This window comes from Aptenodytes patagonicus, chromosome 2 (assembly GCF_965638725.1).
Source record: "Aptenodytes patagonicus chromosome 2, bAptPat1.pri.cur, whole genome shotgun sequence".
NCBI classification, from domain to species: Eukaryota; Metazoa; Chordata; class Aves; order Sphenisciformes; family Spheniscidae; genus Aptenodytes; species Aptenodytes patagonicus.
In genome coordinates, this window is record NC_134950.1 from 137,960,880 (window position 1) to 137,988,728 (window position 27,849).

The window sequence follows — 27,849 nt, forward strand, 5'->3', positions numbered from 1 at the left end:
TTCATAGCCTAAAGGAAAGGAAAAGAGGTTCACCCCTCATGGCAAAGGTCAGACTTCTGCAGGCTTATAGCCTGTCCATATACATGAGTGTTCATGGGACATCTTTGTCTAGTAAGGTCCCATGAGGATGAGACAGGCTCCACAATGTCCCCTCTGCCTGGAGGATGGCCCTATAACCACCCAGATCAGTTTAGGGTCATTTGACTTGTGTCGATCTGGTTCCTGTTGCTTTTACTCTCAACCTGATGAACAATCATTGCAACCTTTGTGGGGATGCTGCTGAAGGCTGGAATTAAACAACTCTAGTATACAGAGAGAATGGATGTGTAAACAGGATATTTAACAGTTGCCATTTTCACGGATGTGGAGAGCCATCAAATATACTCCCTTGCTAACATACAACATGCTGTACACTTCATTTATATTTGCTTATCAGAATCACTATGTAAATGTCATAGAAACGGTTATGCTAATGATTATATTAGTATTTGTCTATTTATTCTGTAGATATCTTTTCAGAGAGTCATCATGTCCTTTGTTCAATTTTGGAACTGATGCATTGCATGCCCAAATATTTGGAATAACATATAGAAAACATCTGGATTTAATTATATTATAGTCCTCTTATGCAGACAATGGGAATTGAATTAAGGAATATTTTGAAACCCCCACAGAGATATAAAAGTATTAGCAGCTGCACGAGAACTTTACTGTTACAATGTTTGAAAATGTTTTGTTTTACAGATCAACAGTCTGACACATCATAAATATAAATCATAACATTTAAGATATATAAACACGGAAGAAAAATTAAAATTTGCATTTCAAAAACATGTAGATGAATTCACAGCATTTACAAGATGTAGAGTGTATCCTTGTGTTTAAAAAATGAAAATGTATATTCTATTGGCACAGAAAATATACGTTGTACAGTGGTATTAAGCAGAGAACCACATAAGGGCTTATTGTGACTGAATAGCCTGAACAAGATTTTATAGAATCTTGTTATATTGCCACCATATTGTACAAAGAGTAATTCAGCTAGAATAAATTAGCATTCTGCTTTTCATGCTTTCATTCCTTTGAAAATATTTGGGGATATAATATGAGCTTAGAGAGTCTGCCCCAAAGTATTAGATACAGACTGGATTTTCTTTCTGAATCTATGCTGGTTCCAAATGCCACTTCTTTTCAAGTCAGTACCAGTTTTGCAGTTAGTTTTCAATCTCCCAGTGGCTAAATCACATTCAAAGGCTGCTAGCACACAGTAGGGGGTCAGACTTTCTCTCTGAATGTAACTATATCACTCAACAGCAGACTCATGCAATAAGCGATCTAATGTTTTCTTTTCTTTTTTTTTCCCCCTCCTCTTAGTGTCTCCCTGCATTCCTGGATACCGGTCACTGCACCAAGGACCTGAGGCAACAGCCACATGGACTCCACCACCATCCCTCTAGCTTTCTTTATGGTGCAGAAAAAGTCAAGTCCACAGTCCACCTGCTGTCAAGACAAAAGGTTCAGTTGCTAAATCCTCTGCAACATTCTGAAACGTTCAAATGAGTATTTTCTTGTACAGTATTACACATTCCTATGTGTAAAAAGCACACACAGATGTGTCCGTGTGTATGCACATATGCATGCGAACTTTGACAACCAATGACACAAAATATGATATTAATCCAATTCCTCCTCTTTCCATGAATTCCCCTCAAAATGTCCTGAAAAACACTGTCTAAAGGCAGCATACCGTCTGAAGACAGATACTGTATCTACCATGCAAAAGAGAGAGAGCTATTAAATCCAGAAGAAATATTGAGACAAAAGAAATAATGCCATAAAAGATCCGTGAAATGATGATCTGTTTAGAAACTAAGTTTATCAGGACTGACGCTTGCACCAGCTGTTAGCATTGGGAAACACGGACCCTTGATACCATGTGGTCAGTCCGACCTCGTAAAGATGCAGTCAGGATCTTTGAACTTACCCATAGTATCATCCTGAACAGGCTTTGTGGATTATGATATATGCCTTGCTGATGGACAGCCTGGTTAAAATAAAGGGTGGGAGAATTGCTGGGTAAGGCGCTCGAATAAACTATGCTAACTCACCCGTTTTACGAAGTGGAAAATCATCCTTGGCATCCTGCGCTCCTGGTAAAGTGTATTTGTACGGTGGCGAGGCCCCACTCAGGGGTGGAGAGCTTTGATCCAGTGAGGTATGGTGGGCAGCCCTGCAGCAGACACAGAGAGGTCACAAATTAGCAGTCACTGAGGTGACCAGCAGTAACTATCTACACATGTTGTACACATGTCTCAGCTGTGTTTATGTTCTTGTTCGTCTAAGTGTGCACAAACCACAGGCTCATGTAACCAATTTCACTTTTACAGTAAGTTACGGAACTCCTCGGGATTCCCAAGAACGTGCTTTTTGCACTCATTATAAAAGTCACATAGGATAAGAGTCATGTTGACCTACAGACAGGATCTGTCACCAGTTTGGGGAATTGACCATTTTAGATTGTTGCATTTTAATATGAACCAGCTGAGGCACAGCAAAAGCTATTTAAGTCTTGTTTATCACGTACAGATAGATGTACATTGATCCAGCCTCTTCTATCAAAATGTGGGGGATTTTCAGGGCAGGGGGGCTTGTATAAAACTAACCAGAAATATTGAGTTATTATTATCTGTTGGGAAAAAAAAAAACCAAACAATTTAGCGGACAAGGTAGATAAACCCTTGTATTTAAGTTCAGTTTGTAAGTTTTGTGAGCACACCACTCTGCAGCACGCAGCACTCACATCAGCAGAGAAGCTCCAAGCTGAAGAGTGCTTTCTGACAACTGCTGGATGAAGGAAATAGTGCGGGCAGATCTTTCTGAACATGGAAACTGCAAATTGCAAAGAAATTGCATCATTTGGCCCAGGGACAAGGTTGGTTTTTTTTTTGGTTGGTTGATTTTTCTATTTAGAGGGGGAGAGAGAGAAAGGAGGGAAACTTTCAAACTTTGTGTTTATCTAAACATAATTTTACTTGGCCTTTTACAGAGTCTCTCCCTATCTTTCCAATGTCGTGTGGTTAATCGATAATACGTCTGTCAAAAGGGGCACTACCATGAGAGGAAGTACTACTTTCTGAAGACTCAGAACTAAGCTCGGATTATTAGTCCAGAAACCTTACATACTCAAGAGAATTTTACACATTATTTGGAAAAAAAAAATATAAATTAAGTACTGCATCTCCACCAGAAACAATGTAACTATATTTTAAATCATGTTACCACAATGCTCTGAGTAGCTCAGAATGGAAACTCCAAGGGCAGGCCTTCAGTAATTCTTTTCAAAAAGAACAAGTACAAGACAGAAATCTAGTGTACCATATGCATTTCTGTTTGTCCTATTGAAGGGTAATTCGGGCGTAAGATTGAAGTCTTTCAGAAATGCAGCCAGAGTTCATTTTGTTGGCTTGACTTATGCGTTTGTTGTAATAAGGAAGTTAAAAAGGAATTAATTAGTACCAAAAAAAAAAGGGGGTAAAAACTGTAAACTCTTAAAATGTTAATAGGCCTATTACAGGACTCAACAAAGTCACTTGTTTCAATGGTCTAAGCAGATTCTTATCAAGGCTAAGGCATCATAAGAATATGCAGTTTTGGATATTAAAATCCATCAGGGTAAGAAAAGTTAAATGACCACTATCCTTCTCAAAATCCTTGTGAGTTACATCATCCAAGTGACTTCACTGGAAAGCAGCATCTCTTCAAGAAGAAACAAGTTTTGTGACTGATTCAAAGTCCAAGTAAATCAAACACAAAGTTGTTCTAACTGCAAAAATTGAAGAGACTTCAAAAAATGACAAATATAGTTGTAAAATTTGTGATAGCATCAAGAGAAGAAGCAGTTGAAATAAGAAGTTTTTACAAATTTCTGACAGCATCTTGTTCTGTATAGCTCTCATCTCACCACTGAACACCGAGTACTCTTCAGTTCAACCAGAAATATTACACTTCTGGCTTTTTGCTAACTTCTTGGTTGAACTTCTGTCTTGTTCTGGAGGCAGACTCTCAATACCCCTGCTGGAGAAGCATTCTGGCAAGTTTTAACAGATACCTCAACGAGGCAAGGAAACAGCCTAATACTGAACATACGTGTACCAGAGCTTGGGGTGGCGGCTCATGGAATGATTCTTCCCATTTGCTGGAGAGTCTTTTGTTGCCGATTTACTCAACAGGAACTCTTGAAGTTTCTGCTTCACTTCTGTACTGGCCACTGCCCCTAAGACACACAGGATTAAACATATCTTTACTTAAAAAGATTACATTTTTAAAGAAAACAAAAACCAAAACACAAAAAAGAGCCTATGTCTTGCTGCTGAAAGTGTTGTAAACTATAAAAAATATTGGTGGAAATCCGTCAAAATGAGGTAATATTCAGATTAAATGTTTCTCTGGAGAAGACTGAAGTTGGCCATAACCCAGAAATCCAGTGAAGTCATAAGGAATATTTCAACAGTAGATGAGGCCATTTATCCAGGGCCAGATGTATCTAAAGAATTTAAATTATTTCCTAATAATTCCCAAATACAAAACCAAGGATAGAACTAAAAAGATAGTGACAAAAGGTCACTTTGAATTTGCAGTAAAGAATGTTTTTTCTTTTAGTAAAGTAATAGTAATAGCACAGCAAAACTGCCCTCTGAACACTGTCTTGGTTATGAGCAGAACGCCGCAAAAAGAGCCAGCAGTGAGCCTTTTTATTCAAGACACTTAAGAGCCTGTACATGTGATGTCTGGAAGACAGACCACAGTCTGAAACATAAGTCTTAGTTGATAACTCTACTCTTACGACACAAAACCAACAGAAAGACCAATATGCCAGGAAGACACAGTGCATTTTGACCTCTCTTGGTGGCTAGCTCAATACAGTACAAGAAGTAGGGTATGTCAATGTCAGGTTAAACTGCCAATTCCTACTTGCAGCATGGGATATGCTTCTTTACTCACAGCCATAATACTCTTCATAAAAAAAAAAATGAAAAAGAAAAATCTTCTTTTAGTTTTCCATAAACAGTGACAAAAAAGGGAAGAAAAAAACATTTCTTTGAAAGTGGCGGCACTAAGGCATACTGATACTCTAAGTATTTGGTTACCCAACCCTGACATAGCACAGCTAGCTGGTGATCATGTCCCCTGTGACCCAGTTCCCATAAAATACCTCTACTACCCCTCAGCTTCAGACCCTAACTCCCTGCCCTGCACCTTCCTTCCCTCCTCTACCCATTAAGTAGATCAGCAGCAGCGGCAAACGTAGGGGCTGGGCCCAGGGGGTCACAAGTGCTGCTTGGCTGACTGCTGCATACTGAACAGCCACCCAGCAAGCCAAACTGAGAAGGCAACCATTGAGTTCACATCACTGCTCTTCCTTTGGTGGGAGCACTAATAAAGCTCAACTGTTTATATGGAGGCTGATTTTTCATACCACTTAGAGGAACCTTTTATTCCTACAGTTTCTGCCACCTTTCCACTGCTGGGTCAATAGGCTGGTGATGCTTTCATGGATTCATCGTTCACCAAGGTACTGGAAGCACCATGGACACCTTAATTTCTAAAGCCTACAATATGGTACATCTACAACTGCTGAACTGATAGATTTTTCTACCCAAGAAAAAAAAGCAGGAGCATAATAGACAGCTCTTCTGCTTCGGTCTTTGTCAGTTAATTCTTGTGGTCATTTCGCAGGGCAAGTAACAGTATCTGGCAGCTTCATTTTGAATACCTTCACAATGTACTTCAACCTGATTTTTAAATTGACCTCACTAAAGAGAATTATTTGTATCTGTCTCCCTCTAGTGATCACCAAATTCCAACAGTATCCTTTATATCTGTCATTTGCCTTACAGCTATATATGAGCTAGAAATAACTCTTGGTTGAGCCTCATGAAATGACATCAAGAACAAACACAAGGCAGTTTGAAAAAGTACTAGCAAAAGTATTCAGAAGTCTCAACCAAATATATTCTTAAATATTTTGTTATATTTTCAATCTTGAAACAATGCTCAAACTGGTTAATCAGCAAGTAATTTGATTTTTTGCTGTTTTGTAGTGCTTTCTGTATTGGGAAAAAAGCTCTTCAGAAAGAAGTTCTCAAGTGAAGCTTTAGGCTTTCAAATTCCCTCCTTATTTATAAAAAGAGCTAGATTCTTGAGAGGCATATACACAGGTCTGTCAAAACGTGCTTTCCTACAGTCCTCCAAGTCTGCACACAAACCAGCAATGTGTTTCTGTGAGTACAACAGGTGGCCCTGCCTTTCTGCAAGCAGAGCCTCCACTTCTCTAGTTGCATATTTCACAAAGTAATAGGCTTGCTTCAGGTTCCTGTTCATCGTCCATTTCGGCTGGGAGAAGGCAAAGGGGAATAGATTAATTTCGTATTAGAATTCACGGTACATTGGCTCTTACTTTCTCGGCTTCTTTCTTTGCCTCGGAGGGGAGGAAGCTGTTGTTCCCTGCGATGCCTCTCCAGTTCCTGCTCTTGTCTCTGCTGCTCCAGTTTCTGCTCTTTTTCAAGGAGTTCTTGCTGTTGTTTAATGGCTAGGAGTTCCTGTTGTAACTTGCACAGAACAAAAAGACATGAGAAAGTGCAGTTTGCACTGTTTTCTAGGTCAGTCTTGGCTAAAACAACCCCCTTGAATAACTGAGTATCAGTGCTTGCTTTTGTGCTTACAATCCTTTTCAGCTCTTAACCGACTTTCCCCAGTCTTTTAAGTGGGATAGTGCATTACTGGCTGTCACTACAATGACCTCTAATGTCAGGTAGAAGCCTGCTGCTCTGGTTTCACTTCTTTCTCTTTTGGCAAAAATGCCTGGAAATCGCACAGGGTTCTTTGCCAGCGCATCACCCAACTCTGGCTGCTGTGCTCCGCTGCATTTGTCAGCTCCATTGAGCGGAAGCTTAGCACAGTAGCATAATGGCAAGTAGATCAGAAGGAAAAAAATGAAAAGAAAGGCAAGATCATAAATTCCCGGTCAAAATCCATTATAGCAATCCTAGCATAGTGCATGTAATCCCAGAAATAATTTTATTTTTACATTACATGAGGCAGCTCAGAGAAGAGTGAAAACACAATGCTTTCAGGGTGTGCCTCCGTTTTACAAATGCAAATATTATGCACTTGCCTATCAATTTGATTTGTGGGCACAAACTCAAACAGTAGCCCAAAAAAGCAGTCTTTAAATATACTCAAAACTGCACATAAAGACAGCCATATTGAAATCTGGCTGAAAATCCAGCTCTGAAAATAGGTAGTTGGATTTTCTGTGGATGTAGTGGCTTCATGAGCTTGATGATTCTCATAGTACTGCCTTGGTCTGCTGTGAGGAACTCGCTGGTACGTGCTAGCAGTTTTGCTTGAGAAGGCTTTTATCACCCAAATACAGAAAAATACAGCACTCAAACACCATCTCTCAGTCACAGCGAACCTTTCAGGCATGTTCCCTTTTCATGTCTGCCCAAGCATATTCAGTTTGTAGATAAGGTGAGGGATAAATGAAAAATGTTGCTACCTTTATGTGCTCCTGGAGCTGGGCCTGATGCTGGCGGGTCAGGTTTTCATGCTGCTTCTGAAACTCTGCAATCAGCAGTTGTTTCTGAATTTGCTGCTGCTGCTGGATCAGAAGTAGTTCCTGCTGTAGCTGCTTTTCACGCATAATTGGGTCCACCATGGGAACCATCATCCTGAGATCAGTTCGCAAGTCTAATGGTGAGATAGGCTCTAATCCCACGGGAACCTCCGACTTTACATCCACTGTGGGAAGAAAACAACAAAACGTATATATACTAAATATAACTGGAGAAGGAGAATAGAGATCGCTCCTACTGGGGAAAAGACCAATTTCACTCAAAGACTGCTTCAATGTACAGACCTAACAAAACACTAATGCAATCTACGAGGTATGCAAACTTCAGACATTCCTACTAGCAACTGGAGATTTTACAAATTATTTTATCACTTTCTTTCGATTCTCTGCAAAAATACTCCCAGATTAATATTCTGCTAAATAGACTAACAAGCAACCCAGTTCTAAAACCATGTCACAGCCTAATGGAGCAATATTTAGTGAGAATCTCCTAGGCACTATTAATGCTTCACAATAAACACTCAGGGCACTTCTTCAGTGTAAGATGAAGTCCTTCCAGTTCTCACTGCATTGCAAGAGATTTTCCAAAACCAGCGTGTAGATTTTCTGAGGATGGTGTTACACATGAACAGCTACCCAACACTACATAGCTACTGCATGTAAATATACCTGGCAAACACATAGGAGTAACACATATAAAATTATAGGAAAACAATTTGACACACAAACCGAGAAGTTTTAATACAGCTTTTTGAAAAGTGACAACCATGCTTGGAGTGGATTAGACATAATACACTATATATGGCTTGTAAGAAAATGAAAACATCTTGAATTATTCCAATTTGTTGCAGCAATGGTATATATTGTTAATCCAGCATTAAAGTACTTAATGAAGAATCCTGTGTTTTTCTATCTCCTTATTTAAATCAAAGGGACTAAAAAGCAGCAGAAGAGAGAGATTTGATGATTTTCACTACAATACTTGTAAAGCTCAGGTTTTCACATTAAGTGAAGAGCCAGAGTGTAACTTTATCTGTTTCAAAAGAACAAAAAACTAGCAAGTAACATTTCTACAAGAGGAAAATAAATAGCAGCTGAGGGCCTCTGCTAAAGCTCAGCAGTTCTGATTCCATCCACGAGAGGACAGTGGAACACAAACACATTCACTCCTGTTCCTACTGCTCCACTATCTTCATAGGAAAATAAGATTATTAACTGAAAACAAACATGCTGTCGGAAATGACTAGGGAATAAGATTTTAAGCATATTTTCTCCTTTTGCTCTGCTACAGCTGTATTTGTTTTCAAGGAGAAAATCAAAATGAAACAAATATTCTAGCAAGAAGGAGCAGTAAAATTGAAGCAGCAAAAGTTGAAACTGCAGCAAATGGAGAGAACTGAATTCTAACTACATGATCAAATCTATTAGTAAAAAGTTTTATAAAAGTAAGAGACAAGGCACCAAATCTCTTCTACTGATCATATTCTTTTCTTCTCAAAATTCTGGAAACATACAATTTTCTGGGCCTTTTTTTTTTTCTTAAATCCTGGTAACTGTGATTGTAAACCTCAGAGCATAATTTGCCTTCTTATCCCACTAACCCAACAGAATGATTGCATCTAAGTGCTTACTTTTGTTCTGAGACTAATTACTAAATTGTAAAAAATCACCTTTAACTTACAAAAACTACTCTTGATTATAAATAATTGCCACAGACGAAGAGAAACGGACAGGCAAACCCCTTGCCTTTCATCCCATTTATTCAGCAGCACTCCACATTCCATTTGTCTAGACTAAATATAGCCGCGTTTATACAAGAAATCAATAGTGCTTGCAGAGAGCAGAGCAAAGACATGAATATTTCATCAAACTCGGAGAGAAATGGCAATCAGCAAACTGACAGCAAACCGTGTAGGCTGACTGGCCCTCCAGATAAATCTCCGGTACTTGGACAATGGCTCATTGCCTGCAAGTCACAGTCTTATCATCAGTGCTCTTCTATTTTTAACATTAATTGTATTGTAGGTGACAAAGGCTTATCATGTTTAAAGTGGAGAGATGGATTTTCTTACATCTTCTGTGACAGGATAATAAGCCTTACTAGGAGCAATAACAGTAACCGGAGCTCAGCAAACCCTGCAGGGTCTGGTTTGCAATAGTGTTTGCAAACTGAACCCTGCGGGGTTTGGTTCACAACTGTGTTTGCAAACTGAACCCTGCAGTTTATTTTGCAGATACTGGCTACAAATCAACCCCTACAGGTCTGCACGGCGATTCAGGCTGATGATACTTCCTATCTCTGACGAGCATCCCAATTCTTCATTTTCAGAGCACTTCTCGTGAGGGGAGGCCTCCAGACTTTTCTAACAATGGAAATTTCCTTCCACTATTAGTAAAACATACAACTGAAATCAGCCTCAGTTTGATACATTTTCAAGAATTTTCACACATTCAAATAATAAATCTAGCGCTAGAGTATCTACTTCATCAAGTTCAACTTTACCTCATTCCTTAATGTGGGGGAAAATAAATATTAAGGTAGTTCTAGAGACTTGAATCCATAGAAATCAATATATAAACTTTCATGTCATTTAAATGCCAATGTTTACTGACAAATAAAGACAAGCATTTATTTCCTGGCATAAATATTGCTAACAGTAAGGTTACTGCCAATACTACTAATAACTGATGACATAGTGAATACTAACTTTTGGGGGTAATTACTCTCTTAAAACTGTAATAGCTAACAGTTAGCTGGATAATAGTCAACCTCATTAACAAAATTATTCTGAACAAGTAACTATAAAATCACCAAACTGAATGGTTTGCTACTGTCTCTTAGGCGGTCTTAGTGCCACAGGCCATTTACATTCTCCTTACTTCTTACCAGCTGACAAGAAAGAGACAAAGCAGCCCCGTGGAGCTACACCAGTGTGAAAAATGTGTCATGGAGCAGAGAATCAGAATCAGCGTCTTTAAAAGCTTTGACGTTTAGCTGAAGCATCTTCCCCCCGCCACCCCAATGCAATTTTAAGTCTCAAAAGAGCAAAGGTGATGCAGGACCTTTATCCTCATCAGGGCTTTTTATGTTTTTTCACCCCCTCTACACAAGGATATATGTATTTTTCAGGTAGTAAAGGAATGTTCTAATCAGTGCCCTCAACTTCCAAACATCATGAGAAGTAGTGGGGATGCAGGACTTCAACAACAGGATTCATCAAGAGATTAGCCAAAGAAGGAAAAGGATGGATAATGAAAGAAAATATTAATCAGAGCTTGATAAAGGCTAACTTCACTTTAAGAAGCCTTGTTTTGCAGGATTTCCAGTACCACCAATGGAGCGAGGTTGTAGCAGGCACAATTCAGAGCGGGACCCTGCCCGCACTCTCTCCATTGCAGTCTGGAGCAGATCCTTCCCAGCAGCTCTGCCCACTACAGAGCAAGCCTGGGATTCCTCTCTAAGGTTAAATAAAGACAAACTCTCTGAGCTCACGTCAGCTGCAGTGAATACAACAGTAGGCTGCAGAATATTAACTAAAAACGTTACTGAAAGCTCGATGATTCCAGGAAATATGCCAAAATTTGAGTAGAAAAATATTTAATTTTCAGCTACAACACACTGCAAAAGGCATATGTATTTATTTTTCCTATAAATACTCAATTGCCTTTATCTTGAAACATAACAACAAAAATAGTCTCAGAAGAGCGTCCATATCAATTATATTCCATAGATGGCACTTCCCGCAGTGCTTTTGACATTCTGTGGAAAGAAAATAAGATACTTGAGAAACGACATGCTTGTTGAGCAGATTTAGATGCTTGGAGCATATGCAAAAAGAGGTATAAGAGCTTGTTTTAACCCTGAGGCTTTGCTTTTTGAAACCATTCCTTAAAATGGGAATCACTGAAAAACTGTAAGTAAGTCTTTCACTAAGAGATGGCATTTCAAGCTTTGTTTCTCGTGACTAGTTTCAATTTCTGTTGTATTAGAATACACAAATCTTCCAAATCACAACTGCTAAAGGAAAATATCAGAAAATAAAACAGCCCACTTTCTCACCATTATCTCCCAAGAGGGGCAATCTTCTTTTTTTGTTGGCAGTTACCTTTCTTGGCAGACATTTATGCCATCTTTAAAAACAGGAACTTAAACAAGGTATGCTGCCATCAACTGAATGGTCACCATTCTTTATTTGAGATGAAACGAAGAATTCTAGTAGACTTGCTTACCAGAACATCTCACCTAGTACATTTACAATTTGTACATTAGAGGAACCATGTGAATTTGCTGGGACTGCAGGGATTCAGGCTAACCCTTTCCCAGAGGAATTTCTCGGTTACGCTGTTGGGCTAGGACAGCAAGGAAGGCTGGAGAGAGGAACAGGGCATGAAGCCGGTGAGGCTCTTTCTCCTGCCTTGGTCATCCAAGGCAGCCTTTTACTGGAGAAGCAGTTAAGGTTTATGAAGTGAGCAAGAAGGACTACAAAAGTTGGAATGCTAAATCAAAATTACATGTGACGAGACAGATGACAAGGTCCTCCAACTAGCAATTTCACTATTAGGCAATAAAAGCATATTCCTGAAAACACACCAAAACAAATAAAATCTAGAAGAATCATTCTGCCAAGAAATGGCCACACCTTACCCCAGACATCAACTCAGTGAAGTATTACAAAGAAAAGAGAATGGGAGAGCCGTTTATACCAGTGGTACTCTTTTGAACTGTGCTCTACAAAACAGAGCCCACCTAAAGTTATTATTAACTTGTACAGTACTTTTCATAAGCTTTTCATAAAATGAAAACAAACCAGAACAGTTTTGCACATTTTATTGTAAAAGAAACTGCCTCCATTTGGCCTCTTCATTCAAAGAAAGTGAAAAACCTTCCTTTTACAGGATTAGCCATCAGTCAATCTTGACATAATCAGAGCACTAATGAATTTACAGAAAAGAGCTCTAAATGGTGGAAAGAGTGGAAGATCCCTCCCCCCCCCAATAAAGCTAATACTTCACTCTCCAGTTTAAACCTAGGATTCTCCAGAATTATGTGCCACCTCATTCAGGACTTGAAAAGCACTGATACCTAAAAAGCTGTAACGGTGTCTTTGAACATACCAAAGACGAAAAGATTGAAAAAATGAAATACCATAGGAGGCTGAAAGTTGCAGGAATAAGGAACAGACGGTAGGAGGGAAACTTTGGCACGCAGGTGAGAGACGAAGTAACTGGCAGGAGATGGGGCAGGAAAAGACTGGCCAGGCAATAAGACACGAGCAGCCGACCAGAGATGGAGCACAGGGAAAGGAGTTAAAATTTCTGAGCTTTCTGTGCTGAGAAGCGGCATTACAGGAGCATTGCTCACTCTGTAATCTAAGAGCAGCCCTGGCACACTGATAAGGCAGCAGCGCTTGGCCTCACTGCCAGTGTAAATAAAGAGCTAATAGAGAAGCAATGTGTCCGTTGTGAGGATGCTGGGAAATTAAGCGAGCAACGTGGTTTTGAATAGCCATGACTAAAGAGGACGGAGTCTGGCATGAAAACTACTACAGCAATTGTTCAATGTTCAAACTTGCAGAAAAATGTCCTAATCTGGAGGCTGTTCCCCAGAGGAGAGGCGGCTCATGGCTTTCTGGGGGAAGCTGTGCCACAGCAAGTCCTGCACAGCAGACTGCAGGAGCTAGGAGATGAAATTTTAAGAATAACTAGTGACATCAGAAGTACAAGTCAGATGATCAATAAACTGTGAAAGGTTAGGTTACCTCCCATGGGATGCTTTTATCATCCCAGCTCTGGTGGCTAAAATCTTGCACCTCAATTCTCAGCTGGTATAATCTGTCATTCCTCTGTTAACTTCAATATAGGCAAAGCTTCTTTATGCCACCTGAGAAGCTTGATGCAGAATCTCCCTCACGAGTACAGGGGCGAAATAAGATGGCCTTGAGAGCATCTCATTTTAATATAGGGACAAAAGCTTCCACATTTAGGATGACACAAAACTTTTTTCCAATATTTAAAATAAAAAGAAAATTTTCTCCACTCTCACAGTTACGCTAAAGGATGCCTCCAAGCTGAAAAAAGTGTCACTTAGATTTCACTGAATGTTATTAAATATTTTTGATTAATTATATTTCCTCAATCATAGTCTGGATTTTGGTTGTCACAGGCAAGGGAAGCAGAAAGAAGACACAAAATGCAAATGGAAGATTTTTTTCAAAAGCAACACAATAACTTTTCATGGCAGTTAAGTACTCGACTGCAATTTGTACTTTTAAAACTTCCTCACTTGGAAAGGAAAAGCACAAGAAATTAAGACACATTTCAGATCAGAAAAAGTACTTTCCAGTTATTTTATTGGATTATCCTTCAAGAGTCAGTAATTATTTTAAACAGTACTATCACCGAATTAGAAGTATAAATGAACTGTCAAACCTGATGAGGCACTCAATTGAGTTTATGGTAATAAGGAGAAGTGTAATAAATTAGGCTAGAAATGTATTCCCCTTTGTTCTATAAAAGGGATCTTATCATGATTATACCTTTTCCCTGTTTCTTTTAAGTGTTTGCATACATGTCATAATGAGAAGTAAAATAAATGCAAACAGCGATCTGGGCTTTGATTTACCATTCTCTTATTTCCCCAGGGCCTGGAAAGGAAGCTGAAACAACCACAAACTTCTACAATATCAGTGAGAGGCCTTGAAATACCAACACTGAAGTTACAGCTAGCTGGCTTTTGTAAAAAATCAAAGGCTTTATTATATTGATTTACTAAAATCAGATTCCTTCTCTGCAAATAGGCTTTTGACTCAAACAGTCGTAACGAATACAAACATAAATGCCATCTAATTTGTTATAGCCAAAAAGTTTTTAAATGTTATAGTCTTCGCTGTTTCTTCTCTACTGAATACACGAGCAAAAGTTCCACTTATGAGCCTGCCAGAGTTCATGCAAATATCAGGCCAACCACTTCTGTCAGAGGAATAAAGGCATATGCACCCAGTAAATCACATCAGAATGTGAAATGCTTTTAAACTCAAACCTGGGATGATTTGTTATCAAGAAAGCCAAGCTGAGCTATATTTGGGTTTCTGAGTTACTTTATTTATATTTCAGCTACGAGAAGTCTGCATTCTCTACACCCATCAGCACATAGGCACATTTTCACTTTCTAGAAAATGCCCTTTTGATATAAGGAACCGAATATCCTAAATTCTAGATACTGCTGCTTCAGGCAAGATAAAAACAGGACAAAGATAAATGTACATATAGTTAAAAATGTAGAATTTCTATGTAACTTTCTTCTCAGTTCCAAAGCCTTTGACATACTGGTGATACTATTAAATAATGATAATATATCAGTGTTAATTATGCTGTTCATACATGGTATCGGGTTAGCCTATTTGACCATAATGTGCCCACCCCGCATGGCATGCGTGCACAAAAAATGACAGGGAAGAATGTAAAATAGCATTCTTTTGGCTGTGTATCTTCTGTGCATGGATCAGTACCACTGTCAGCCATATCATATCGAAGATGCCAAATAAGGTTTGATTTGGTGGCAGCACCACTCGGTGGTTGCAGAAGTAGGTATAGTATCTCCAAATCAGTAGGTGCCAGCTTACCACTATCTGCTGGTCACTTCATTAAAGCCTTAAAATGAATTAATTAAAATGAAAGCATGTGGGTGCGCACTTGGATACGTACATAATTCTTGCGTCATATCCTGAAATGCTCAGAAAAAGCAAAGAACAGACATGATAAAACAGATTCCTCTCACCTCCCTTTTTAAAACAGGTATAATGCCAGATGCTACATACACATGAGAAAGGCAATATGCTTTTAATTGTGTCAGTATTATTGCACATTAGAAGACAGCGTACAAAGTCCCCCAGGTTGCTAAGGATGACTGAAAGGGCACCATGAGGGGTTCTAGAGACCTGCTACAGCCTTTGCCTCATCCCTCATACGGAGACAATATGAGGCTGCTGCAAGTGGTACCAAATACATCCAGACCATATGTTTTTCACTTACTTTTCTTTCACCTCTTCTCCACCTGTGAATGCTGCAGGCACGTTGGTCACAATGTCGAGTTCACACCTGCTGAATAATTCCCAACAGTGGGGATACCACTATTCTAATCCCAAGTGGATGACATAGAGAAAGAGGAGAGGGGAAAAAGGTCTTCCTTGAAGTAAGGATATCAAAGGTAAACAGCTACCTTTCGGGCATGCCAGCAGGTATGTCCTGAAGTATCATCAGACAGTGTGCTCCAGGCAAATTAGACAGTGGGTGGAAGTTTGCTGAACAAGTATCCCCAAATAGCTTTGCTATTTCAGGGGTGTGACAACCAGTGCTCCAAATGAAACCCTTGGAAGGCAAGCTACAGTGCAAATCTTTCAAGGAACTGTTGGCAACTTTGTATTTTAGGGAAAAAGATGAATTACCCCAAAAATGCATTGAAAAGGGTATTTTCCCATTCCTCGTTTGTTTTTTTTTTTGTAGCTGCATGTGCTCCCCAAGATGCTACACTATTTAGGGTTTTCTTTTTTCTTCTTTTTTACTGCATAGCAAAAACTATCATGTACGTGTAACTTACTAAGCTCACAACTTCTCTATTATATCCAGGAAATCAAGAAAGACCTTCTATTATTCCAATGTTTTTAATATTTATGGAACGTGCTGATCTTTGACAAGCATGGGGCTAAAAATGGTTTTGATCCCAAGCACAGAAAAAGGGAGGACCAAACTGAAATCTCCCACAGAGGAGGGGAAAAATCCAACAGAAGGATAATAATACCTTTTAAAGAATCTTTCTAATGGGAGATTAAATGAGATGCCAGTCAGAGACTGGCAACGCAGTACTACTTACTATGCTAGCTCAGAAATAAAACTCTTATGTATCCTATGCAAAATTAACAATTGCAGATGTTTATTAGCAAAGATGTATTTGTTTGTATTATATATTTTTTCCTATTCTGCTCCCCTTTGTACCGCACTGCCTTGGACTGCAACATAGTCAGGGGAGTCTGTCTTCCTCTGCTCACATAACACACCTAGTACATTTGCACAGTGACTGGTATAAAATGAGTAAATAATACTAGATCACTGGCTTGCCATTTTTCAGAAGTCCACCTGTTGGATTACTGATACCTAGCAGCAGAAGAGATTACAGCAAGCATACAGAAAAAACTATGGGTAAGGCAGGGAAAATGAAAGGGAAAGGTATGGTCCCAATGATGATGCAAAGCAAAGGAGAGAAGGTAGAGTTTAATAGACTGCAGAATTGAATTAGGAGTGGCAGAAGATGAAAAGGGACAAACAACGGCAATACAGCTGATGGAAATATTATGCAGCAGTCAAGCCCCAAAGCTGGATGGATAACGACGTCAATAGGCAGAGAAGTTGGGCTGCTCTAAAGAAAGTAAGGGGGAGTTTCTGAGGAAGATCCCTCTCAGCTTCATGAAAGGGTTGTGAAGGTTTTAAAGGTCTTGGTTTAATCTATTTTCTGCTGCAGACAGAGTATGTCTTTCAGGGAACAACCTTGACTACCATGCAGATGGCCTCATTTCCATTACTAAGGCATTACATAAGGCAGGCACTCCAGTAAAACAGATTACATAAAATATACAAAAAGCATTATGAACTCATAAGCAAGGAAATGCCAATCTTCCAGGATGCTTACTTATATTTTTGTCTCATTAATGTGAAGACAGTTGTGGTTTTATAGCGTATAGATCCAAACCATAATCATTTGCAGTCTCTCTCCCATATTCTGCCATTTGGGATTTGGGGTAATTACTTGAAAAAAGGAGACAGACATCTCAGGTTCACAGATGTAATCTAAATAATGCAGAACTCTTCCATTTTACAACAAAAGGGTGTCCTGGCAAAGACAAACCTTTAGATATTTACTTCTAAAATCAAATAATGTTCTTGAGCTGAAAAAAATCCCAAATGGTACATAAGATCTCATTCATGTAATTCTGTGACACACTTAACATCATCGCTATTACACTACTTATCTAAATTCCTCCTTTCCTATTTTTCCTTTTTTCACTACAGTAAATGATTTCAACTCTACTGTGTGTCCATATCTTTGTTGACTTTATTTTGATTATCTACTTTGACTCCTTGAAAACACGTGCTCCAAGTATCTGCCCTAAATTCAAAAGATTGCAGATAGCAAAAGCAACATAGCACTAACATTGCACTCTGTATGACAGAAAGAAAAGTTATTGCTATTTTTTTATAATGATGTAACACTAAACTTAAAAAATATTATTCATGATTTGTGCTCTCCAGACTAAAGAGATCTCTGAAAGGCTCCCTCCGGAATGCAGGATTTCAACCACCAGAGGGAGTCAATCTGGTTTTTCAGGTCAACTGAAAAATTAGAATGAACCAAAAAAGCACTGAGAAGAGAAGAAATTGCTCACAAATACTGTAGTTTATATCCAGATATATGTGGATACCAAACATAATGAAAACAAAGCTTAATTTGGATTCTGTTCATTGAGATAAGAAAATTACCTTTAAGTGTTCATTAACAAAATTCGTTAGTATACTTTTCCTGTATGACTTCAGATTAATAAAATTTTAAGGATTCAAAACCTAGTAACTGACATCATCAGAACAATATTCATATTTCTATCCAACTTACTACTCTTTCTTTATTTGAGTTCAAGTCACTACCACACTCATAAGTCTATTTCAGACATATGCTGGCTCAACCCAAAACTGTAAATACAGCAGGTTTTCTTCAGTTTACTTATGATTTAGTCACCTTAATCAGCAAGCAGAGTTATGGACTTACGATGGTGAGTATAGGAAAGAAACTGACATTTCTACTCACTCTGCCAAACATTTGTCTTCGTAATTTTTGAGCATTGTAAAAGCAAACTGTAGGAATTATTAAGATGATGGCAACTTTCTCAGCAACTTAGCTGGAGATATTTTCCATGATTATTATTCTACATAAACACTGAAAAATGGTTCTGCATTCTGTAATATTCCAGAAACTAATGCAATGAAACACTTCTAAGAAATTCATCTATTATGTCGAAAGAAACAACAGCCATAGAAAAATTCTACACAATTCTGATGCCACTTAGCAAGTGCAGTTCAGAAAACTGGAAATCCAAAAGTTATTACCATTTTTGTTTTTCTGCATTTCAGTAGGTCCATTTCTTACTAGTGGGTTGGTTGTTTCTCTCTTCATCTCATCTGACATGCAGAAAGCCAGTCAAGCCAGTGGGCATTTCTTCAGTCTCAAATGAGAGATTCTTTCTCAAGCAAGTTAAGTTTCCTATTAAGAAGTCTACAAAAATCAGTGGGAACTCTTCTCAAATTGCAAACTCAAGTTTTAGAAATCTGCAGATCAGTCCTGGAACAGGCACATTCGACTGACTGCTTGAACGGAGTCAAGCACTCAAAATTACTCTTCAAGAAACTCTCTGGGTCTTTTGAGAATCTCAACCTAGTCATTTAAATAAACCCTAGTCATATTGAAACCCCCACCCCCCCACTTAACATGTTAATCATTCAGAGTAGAAGTTCCCTCTCATCAGACCTAAGATGAACAAATCTTAGCACATTGCAGTAAGAAGCACATTTAGTCCTGTTGACTGAGCTCTTGAACCGGGCTGGAAATGTCATTACAAACTAAAATTCTGCAATACAAGAGGCAGCATGAAAGTAAGTGCTCGGTTTCTGCACTTGAAGCAGAACTTTTTGTGATCAATGAGACAGCATTAACAATATGTTATGGAATTATTGCATCAGGCATTGCATATTAAGGACTGGGAGAAGAAGGCATCACAACTAATTTAAGGTTTGCCATGGAAAGGCTGTAATACTGATTTTAAGGCAAAGCACTGAGAGAGCTTGGTACCATACAGAAGTCATTAACACGTTCACTTTAACAAGAGACAAACTGGAATCTAGCCTGAAACCTCCTCATCAATGCACTGCAGAAGGCTGGATCCCGAGATTTTCAACAGAGCATCTTAGCTGCAGCAGCAGCATCCCTTACTAGGTTCTTCTCTTCAGTATAATTTGTTTTCTTTCTCAGAAATTTAAAAATTCTTCCTGACTGCAGTAATCTGCCAAATTTTGAGTTTTCCTCTTTCTCACTCAAAGTATTTCAAAAGCTACCAGGAAGTGATTTTCAATGGTTTTAGTTTATTGAAAATATTATAATGAAGCATATTAAAAGAGTTAAGAACAAAATGCAAATAATTTCTGATGTGTCCAGAAAGTATAGCTTCACTTTCTATGGCTTTTTATATTTATGCCATGCACATTTATATTCCTTAGAGCTATGCTGCTAAGAAACAGAAATTTACTTTGGCTAACGAGGTTATTTACACTCATTTTTAGATATGCTTAGATATTATGATCTGATAGTGAATACCTGAACTGAAATTTCTACACTGTTATGGATTTCCCTGTAGCCAACCTTGGCCCAGCACTCTCTCTGCTGACTGTAAAGTTTAATTAATTAAATGAGTGCTGAGACCACGGTAATATATCCATAAAGCACGTTTCATGCAATGTTTTAGGAACTGAAGGTGATGAATATACCGCATGAAGCTGACTTCCCCCTACTCACCAACATAAAACACTGTTTCCTAGAACTACCACAAAATCTACACAACCACTAGCTACTCATCATTGTGGACAGAAGCACTCTGCAGAAAGTACAGGAATAATAAGGTCTGGACATAGCATAAATATGGAGAGAATGACCAAGAGTCAGTCCACCTGAAGGAAAGGAGGTCTGGAAATACAGACAACGGAGATGTCATTGATTCCACTCATTCCAAGTATGTGAGTACTACTCTGTCAATTGAGAGCTATGCACCTGATGAAACACCACAAAGCAAAGCTGATACTCAATACTATTACCTTTCACTTTCTCCACAACTCAGAGTCCCAAAGTGACAAACTGACTAGCTCTTGGTTCAGAAAGAGCTCACTTAGGCACCCATAAAATTCCATTTAATTTCCAATCACACCTACATCTGCCAGAGGAAAAAAGAAAAATGAAATTGATAGCCAACACATATGCAAAAGGGCTTCTCAAGGATTTACCTTAAATGCCTTTTGAATACAGGTAAAATGAATGGCTCACCTTCCGTGCCAGAGATGAAAAAAAACTAGCATATGATCTTTCTTAAAAAATGGGAAACGACCAAATGTCACTCTCCACTATCCTCTTAATTCATCCATTTCCAGAACTTGCACCATCTTTTATAGATCTTGCTTCACCTCATCTTAGAGGACATTCTGATAAAGAGGAGACTAGTTGCAGACTGAGGTAAAGTTGCTGAGATCTCACCACTAATTATGTCCTGGTTTCATCTGGGAGAGAGTTAATTTTCTTCCTAGTAGCTGGTATAGTGCTGTGTTTTCGATTTGGTATAAGAATAATGTTGATAACACACCGATGTTTTAGTTGCTAAGTAGTGCTTACACTAGTCAAGGACTTTTCAGCTTCTCATGCCCTGCCAGTGAGAAGCTGGGAGGGGGCACAGCCAGGACAGCTGACCCAAACTGGCCAAAGGGATATTCCGTACCATGTGACGTCATGCTCAGTACATAAACTGGGGGGAGCTGGCTGGGGGGCGGTGACCGCTGCTCGGGAACTGGCTGCGCATCGGTCGGCGGGTGGTGAGCAATTGCATTGTGCATCACTTATTTTGTATATTATTATTATTATTATTATTATTATTATTATTATATTTTCCTTTCCTTTTCTGTCCTATTAAACTGTCTTTATCTCAACCCACAAATTCTACTTTTGTTTTTTTTCCGATTCTCTCCCCCATCCCACTGGGGAATGGGGGGGAGTGAGTGAATGGCTGTGTGGTGTTTAGCTGCCTGCCGGGTTAAATCACAACAAATTACAAGGAGGCTGACTTCAGACAGTGCCATGCTATATATATCACCCACCTCTAAAAAGGTATGGAAATCAAATGCTATAAAGCTGCATGACTCGGGGTCACAAGGCTGAACAACTGTAGATCCTGCACTCCTTGGAACAAGGAGACCAAGGATTCTTTGTTAGTCAATAATGACATATATATGGCCGTATGCCACATATGATCCAATTTTGTGCAAATACATTTATACTGACAGCATGTTATTGTGGCATCAGGTGAAGATCTCACCAACGCTACAGGGTGGGATCACCCTTTCTGTTGACAGGGGCAAACTATTACAGTAAACAGTTAACAAGAAAATCACTACGGGTCATTTGAAATCCTTTTTTTGGAATCATCTGACATAATTTTTGCTGCCACCCACTTGAAATTTAGCTTATTGAAAGTGTAATTTTTGAATGGAAATGATGTCCGACAACACGGTATTCAGCTTTTGATTCCTGTATGCCAGCCAAAGAACACAGCATATATATCCAGATACACAGTTTAATACCACAATAAATGAAATACAAAAAAAATCAATAAACTTTGTCCCTTCTGCCATTCAAACCCTCAATAAAACCCATTGAAACAGCACCTTACGACTTTCATCCAATGATGGCCTTTCACAACCATCTGAAGACACACACAAAATCTTGCCAATCACTCAGAAATCTGGCTAAAGGCCCCAAATTTCCAGAACTGAGTGAAAATCCTGTGGCTCAATACAGAGTTATCTGCTACAGTCCAAATGTCCTAAGAAAGCACCTGTGTGCAAACTACACAAAAGATCTTCAGGATTTGGTCAGTTTCTGAAAAATGGTTGCCCGTATGGAACTACTCCAGAGCACGGCAGGTAGAGAAACTAGTCCTCACTTCAATTATTTCTGAGATCTCAGAGTGATATTAACCCTCTTCTGATCTATCTTCTGCCTTTCCAGTACGGACCTGCTGATCATCTTTCCCTCAAATGAAAGAGGGAGACTAGATGGAAAATTACCCACTAAACCTTCCAGCCCTTTAAATAAAGCCCTCTGAGACCTTACAGGGCATGTTTTCCCCACGTGCGTGTTCAGTTCCGCGTGTTTCTGAGTTCAAAACACTGCTACAGCAATGAGATTATCCTGATAATGCCAGGCAGGCTCACAGGACACAAGCTTCAGTGCAGTGCCCACCCAGGCTTAAAACTCTGCTGGCTTTTCAATTTTGATATCAAGCTGGTGGATGCACTCAAATAGCTACCTTCTGCAACCTCCCATCTGCAGAAACTGCCACCACAAATTTTCCCATTACCATTATTACAAAGAGAGAGAAAAAGTAACTTACTTATAAAGCAAAAGCCATTCCAACCTGAAAGTATGTATTTTTCTGAAATAAACGTTACTCAGTTCTAAGAATTTGCACAATTCACTTCCTTTGCTCTTCCTTGACAATGTCTATTTAGAAGAGATCTATTTATTCCTCAGCACATTTCACAGTTCCTGTTTCTAAATGAGAATCATATTAACAAAGGGTAGAAAGACACAAACATATCTCAAGAAAGCAAGACTGATTTCTATAATGTATGTACAGTGTTGTTTCCAGAGGGGAAAAAAAAAACCCAAACCTTCAAAGACGGGCATCAACGCAGTTAGCCTTTCAAGACCTACTGATCCTACGATGAACTTGCCAAAAAGGAGAGAAGAAAGTAAAAAGGTGTTTAAGATAAAATGAATAATTGGAGAGAATTGTATTGCACTATAAACAGTTTCCAATTTACCATTCATAAATAAATGTCAAAACTGACCTTCTTCCAAGAAACAGATCTGCAACTATTTCATGATAAATGATTGTCCGTTCACCTATTATTGTCACATTGGATTACAAACACTTCTTCCTTCCTGTAGTACAGTGGACTCTGTGTGAAACTAATTTCAAGATGAAATATTGTACTTTCCAAAAAACCGGCAGAGTGAAGGGAGTCCACTTCCCACAAATTCACTCCATGCATAGTTATTACTCTCATTATTTTTCTGCTCAAACTAAACCACCTATGTCCTATTTCATACTGCAATACTTTCAGCAAAAAAAAAGTTCAAATACATATAAACCTTCTGAAAGAATACAGAGGACCACAGCACAGACAGCAAAAAGAGCAAAGGAACTGAGGCAAAAAAACCCAAACCAAACACAACCATGTTTAAGGAGATTATGTAGTGAAATTCAGATTTTTTTTGTGTGTTTTGAACAGATACTGTGTATTTTGCTCCCTTCCCATGCTCTTTATAAGCTCTTCACCATCACCTCCAGGTACTACTCTTGACTAAGTAACATTCGCCGGTACCTCCTCCCACGGTGAAACTTTACTGGTAGGGTCATTGAACCAGTGGTATATGTTGGCATGGGCACACAGAGCTGTTTTCACCCGTTCCCTGCAGTTTCCTTTTCCACAGTAGGCTAGCCAATATTCCAAGTCACAGTCTGAACCAGTATAAACTTCCTGCTAAATGACTGTGGTTCCTCAGGCCGACCTTGGGCACCAGGGACTGACCACAGTCTCCTGAGTACAGAAGTATGAACATGCTACTAGCATTACTGAGTAAATTATTAATGCATCAAAATACCTGTATTTGCTAGCACAATATGTTCTTAACCGTTTTCTTAGGCTTTTTGGAATCTCTAGTTTGCACCACTGTAAAAGAATAAAATAAAAAAAACAAATCCATAAAGGTTTCTTCTCAAAATACTTTTTTTTGCAATAACATAAACTCCACCATGTCTCTGTATGCCATTAGAATGAGTAATGTACTTGAAAGTAATATTATTTGAAAAGTATCCTTAATAGTGATATTCTTGAAATTTTGTTATATTTTTGTTTTATAAATATGCATATAATTTTATATTTGTGTTAATTTTAATTTTTTTTTTTTTAACTATTAAAACATGTCACAAACACAATTCAGTCGAAAGCTGCAGAAGCATTTGGGTCAGTGCTGTTGTAAAACAATCAAGCTAAAAAAGAAGAGCAACTGAAGAAAAAGGTAACATCAACTTTATTTGAAGTTTACATTTGAACTTTATATAAATATATGAAGTCCTCATGGGGGACTTCAACCACCCCAACATCTGTTGGAGGGACAACACGGCAGGGCATAAGCAATCCGGGAGGTTCCTGGAATGCATCGATGATAACTTCCTTCTCCAACTGGTAGAGGAGTCAATGAGGAGAGGTGCGATGCTGGACCTTGTTCTCACCAACAAGGAGGGGCTGGTGAGGAATGTGAAGCTCAAGGGCAGCCTGGGCTGCAGTGACAACAAAATGGTGGAGTTCAAGATCCTTAGGGCACCGAGGAGGGCGCACAGCAAGCTCACTACCTTGGACTTCGGGAGAGCAGACTTTGGCCTCTTCAGGGATCTGCTTGGTAGAGTGCCATGGGACAAAGCCCTGGAGGGAAGAGGGGCCCAGGGAAGCTGGGTAATATTCAAGGATCACCTCCTTCAAGCTCAGGAGCGACGCATCCCAACAAAGAGGAAGTCAGGCAAAAACACCAAGAGGCCTGCATGGATGAACAAGGAGCTCCTGGACAAACTCAAACACAAAAAGGAAGCCTACAGAGGGTGGAAGCAAGGAAAGGTAGCCTGGGAGGAATACAGAGAAATTGCCTGAGCAGCCAAGGATCAGGTTAGGAAAGCTAAAGCCCTGATAGGATTAAATCTGGCCAGGGACGTCAAGGGCAACAAGAAAAGATTCTACAGGTACGTCGGGGATAAAAGGAACACAAGGGAAAATGTGGGCCCTCTCCAGAACGAAACGGGAGACCTGGTTACCCGGGACATGGAGAAGGCGGAGGTACTCAATGACTATTTTGCCTCGGTCTTCACCGGCAAGTGCTCGAGCCCCACCACCCAAGCCGCAGAAGGCAAAGGCGGGGACTGGGAGAATGAAGAGCCACCCACTGTGGGAGAACATCAGGTTCGAGACCATCTAAGGCACCTGAAGGTGCACAAGTCCATGGGACTCAATGAGATCCATCCACAGGTCCTGAAGGAACTGGCGGATGAAGTTGCTAAGCCACTATCCATCGTATTTGATGTGGCAGTCTGGTGAAGTTCCCGCTGACTGGAAAAGGGGAAACATCAGTCCCATTTTTCAAAAGGGAAAAAAGGAAGACCCAGGGAACTACAGGCCAGTCAGTCTCATCTCTGTCCCTGGGAAGATCATGGAACAGATCCTCCTGGAAGCTATGCTAAGGCACATGGAGGACAGGCAGGTGATTTGAGACAGCCAGCACGGCTTCACCAAGGGCAAGTCCTGCCTGACCAACCTAGTGGCCTTCTATGATGGAGTCACTACATCAGTGGACATGGGAAGGGCTACAGATGTCATCTGTCTGGACCTCTGTAAGGCCTTTGACACAGTCCCCCACAACATCCTTCTCTCTAAATTGGAGAGGTATGGATTTGATGGGTGGACTGTCCGGTGGGTGAGGAATTGGTTAGATGGTCTCATCCAGAGGGTAGTGGTCAACAGCTCAATGTCCAGATGGAGATCAGTGACAAGTGGTGTCCTGCAGGAGTCCGTATTGGGACCAGTACTGTTTAATATCTTCATCAATGACATAGACAGTGGGATCGAGTGCACCCTCAGCAAGTTTGCAGATGACACCAAGCTGAGTGGTGCGGTCGACACGCCAGAGGGACGGGATGCCGTCCAGAGGGACCTGGACAAGCTCGAGAAGTGGGCCTGTATGAACCTCATGAGGTTTAACAAGGCCCAGTGCAAGGTCCTGCACCTGGATTGGGGCAACCCCCGATATCAATACAGGCTGGGGGATGAAGGGATTGAGAGCAGCCCTGCTGAGAAGGACTTGGGGGTACTGGTGGGTGAAAAGCTGGACATGAGCCAGCAATGCGCGCTTGCAGCCCAGAAGGCCAATCGTATCCTGGGCTGCATCCAAAGAAGCATGGCCAGCAGGTCAAGGGAGGTGATTCTGCCCCTCTATTCTGCTCTTGTGAGACCCCACCTGGAGTACCGTGTCCAGCTCTGGAGCCCTCAGCATAAGAAAGACATGGACCTGTTGGAGTGGGTCCAGAAGAGGGCCATGAAGATGATCAGGGGGATGGTATACCTCTCCTATGAAGAAAGGCTGAGAGAGTTGGGGTTGTTCAGCCTAGAGAAGAGAAGGCTCTGGGGAGACCTCATTGCAGCCTATCAGTACTTAAAGGGGGCTTATAAAAAAGATGGCAGCAAATTTTTTAGCAAGGCCTGTTGTGACAGGACAAGGGGGAATGGCTTTAAACTAAAGGGGGGTAGATTTAGGCTAGATCTAAGGAAGGAATTTTTTACACTGAGGGTGGTGAAACACTGGAACAGGTTGCCCAGAGAGGTGGTGGATGTCCCATCCCTGGAAACATTCAAGGCCGGGTTGGACGGGGCTCTGAGCAACCTGATCTAGTTGAAAATGTCCCTGCCCATGGCAGGGGGGGTTGGACTAGATGACCTTTAAAGGTCCCTTCCAACCCAAACTATTCTATGATTCTATGATTCTATGATTCTCTATATAAAGAGAGCTGGATTAAGAAACAGACACTATAAGGCCATGCCAAGAGCTGCAAAACAAAGAACCATTTGATCATACTGGAATAGAGTATCTCTTATATAATGTTCCAGTTAATGGCTAGTATAGAAAGCTAAAGAAGAATGGTTTAAGTATAATCATTATTCCTAAATCTCAGAAGAGCTTAAAATTACACCTCAGGGAGCTAAGCTGCTTCATGCTGTGTATAAGCTGCACATCTCCTCTCCCAGCAGTTCTCACCAGCCCTCCCAAGCAGGGTGCAGACCATAACAGATCAGCTGTCACAATCCTCTCCCCAGAGAAGAGGAGGAGCTCCCTGCTCCTGTTTTATGAAGGGAGGTGAGACACTGGCTGAAGTCACTCTGAGTATGTGTGGCGTGAGTCTTAATGACAGTCACATGAGATATGCCCAGCGATAGCCCCGATTGCCTTAATAAACCAATATGTATTATCAGAGCCCGTAAGAAGCGAGTGTGAGTGCTGTCAAACAAGCAGGAGTTGTGTAAGCGGTGAGCGCAAGGAATTATTTCTTGAGAGATGAGTATGAAACCTATGAATACTTCGCTAGTAAAACGTAATCCTGTATTTAATACAATTAAGCCAATTAACACCATATGAACACTATTTTAAAACTTGCCGAGTTGGGTAGCCTCGTGCCTTGGGAACAGCCTTCATTCAGCAATGATAAACCCACTCTTACATTAGGCAGAACTCTTACAGCACAGGAGCACCA

At 40.0% G+C, this 27,849-nt stretch overlaps 1 protein-coding gene across 14 annotated transcripts in view; it reads right to left on the minus strand.

Annotated features, from left to right (window-relative positions):
• Nucleotides 1-27,849, minus strand: part of HDAC9 (histone deacetylase 9) — a 499,339-nt gene that overhangs the window by 226,752 nt on the left and 244,738 nt on the right. For 9 of the 14 annotated variants that reach the window (XM_076331372.1, XM_076331379.1, XM_076331374.1 and 6 more), the window contains 4 exons: nucleotides 7,562-7,803; nucleotides 6,458-6,608; nucleotides 4,147-4,273; nucleotides 2,109-2,230 (listed from right to left, as the gene is read on the minus strand). In XM_076331372.1, coding sequence (XP_076187487.1) covers nucleotides 2,109-2,230; nucleotides 4,147-4,273; nucleotides 6,458-6,608; nucleotides 7,562-7,803 — 642 coding nt within the window. The remainder of the gene's footprint in view (nucleotides 1-2,108; nucleotides 2,231-4,146; nucleotides 4,274-6,457; nucleotides 6,609-7,561; nucleotides 7,804-27,849) is intronic. The other 5 variants (XM_076331371.1, XM_076331382.1, XM_076331369.1 and 2 more) reach the window with 3 other exon arrangements.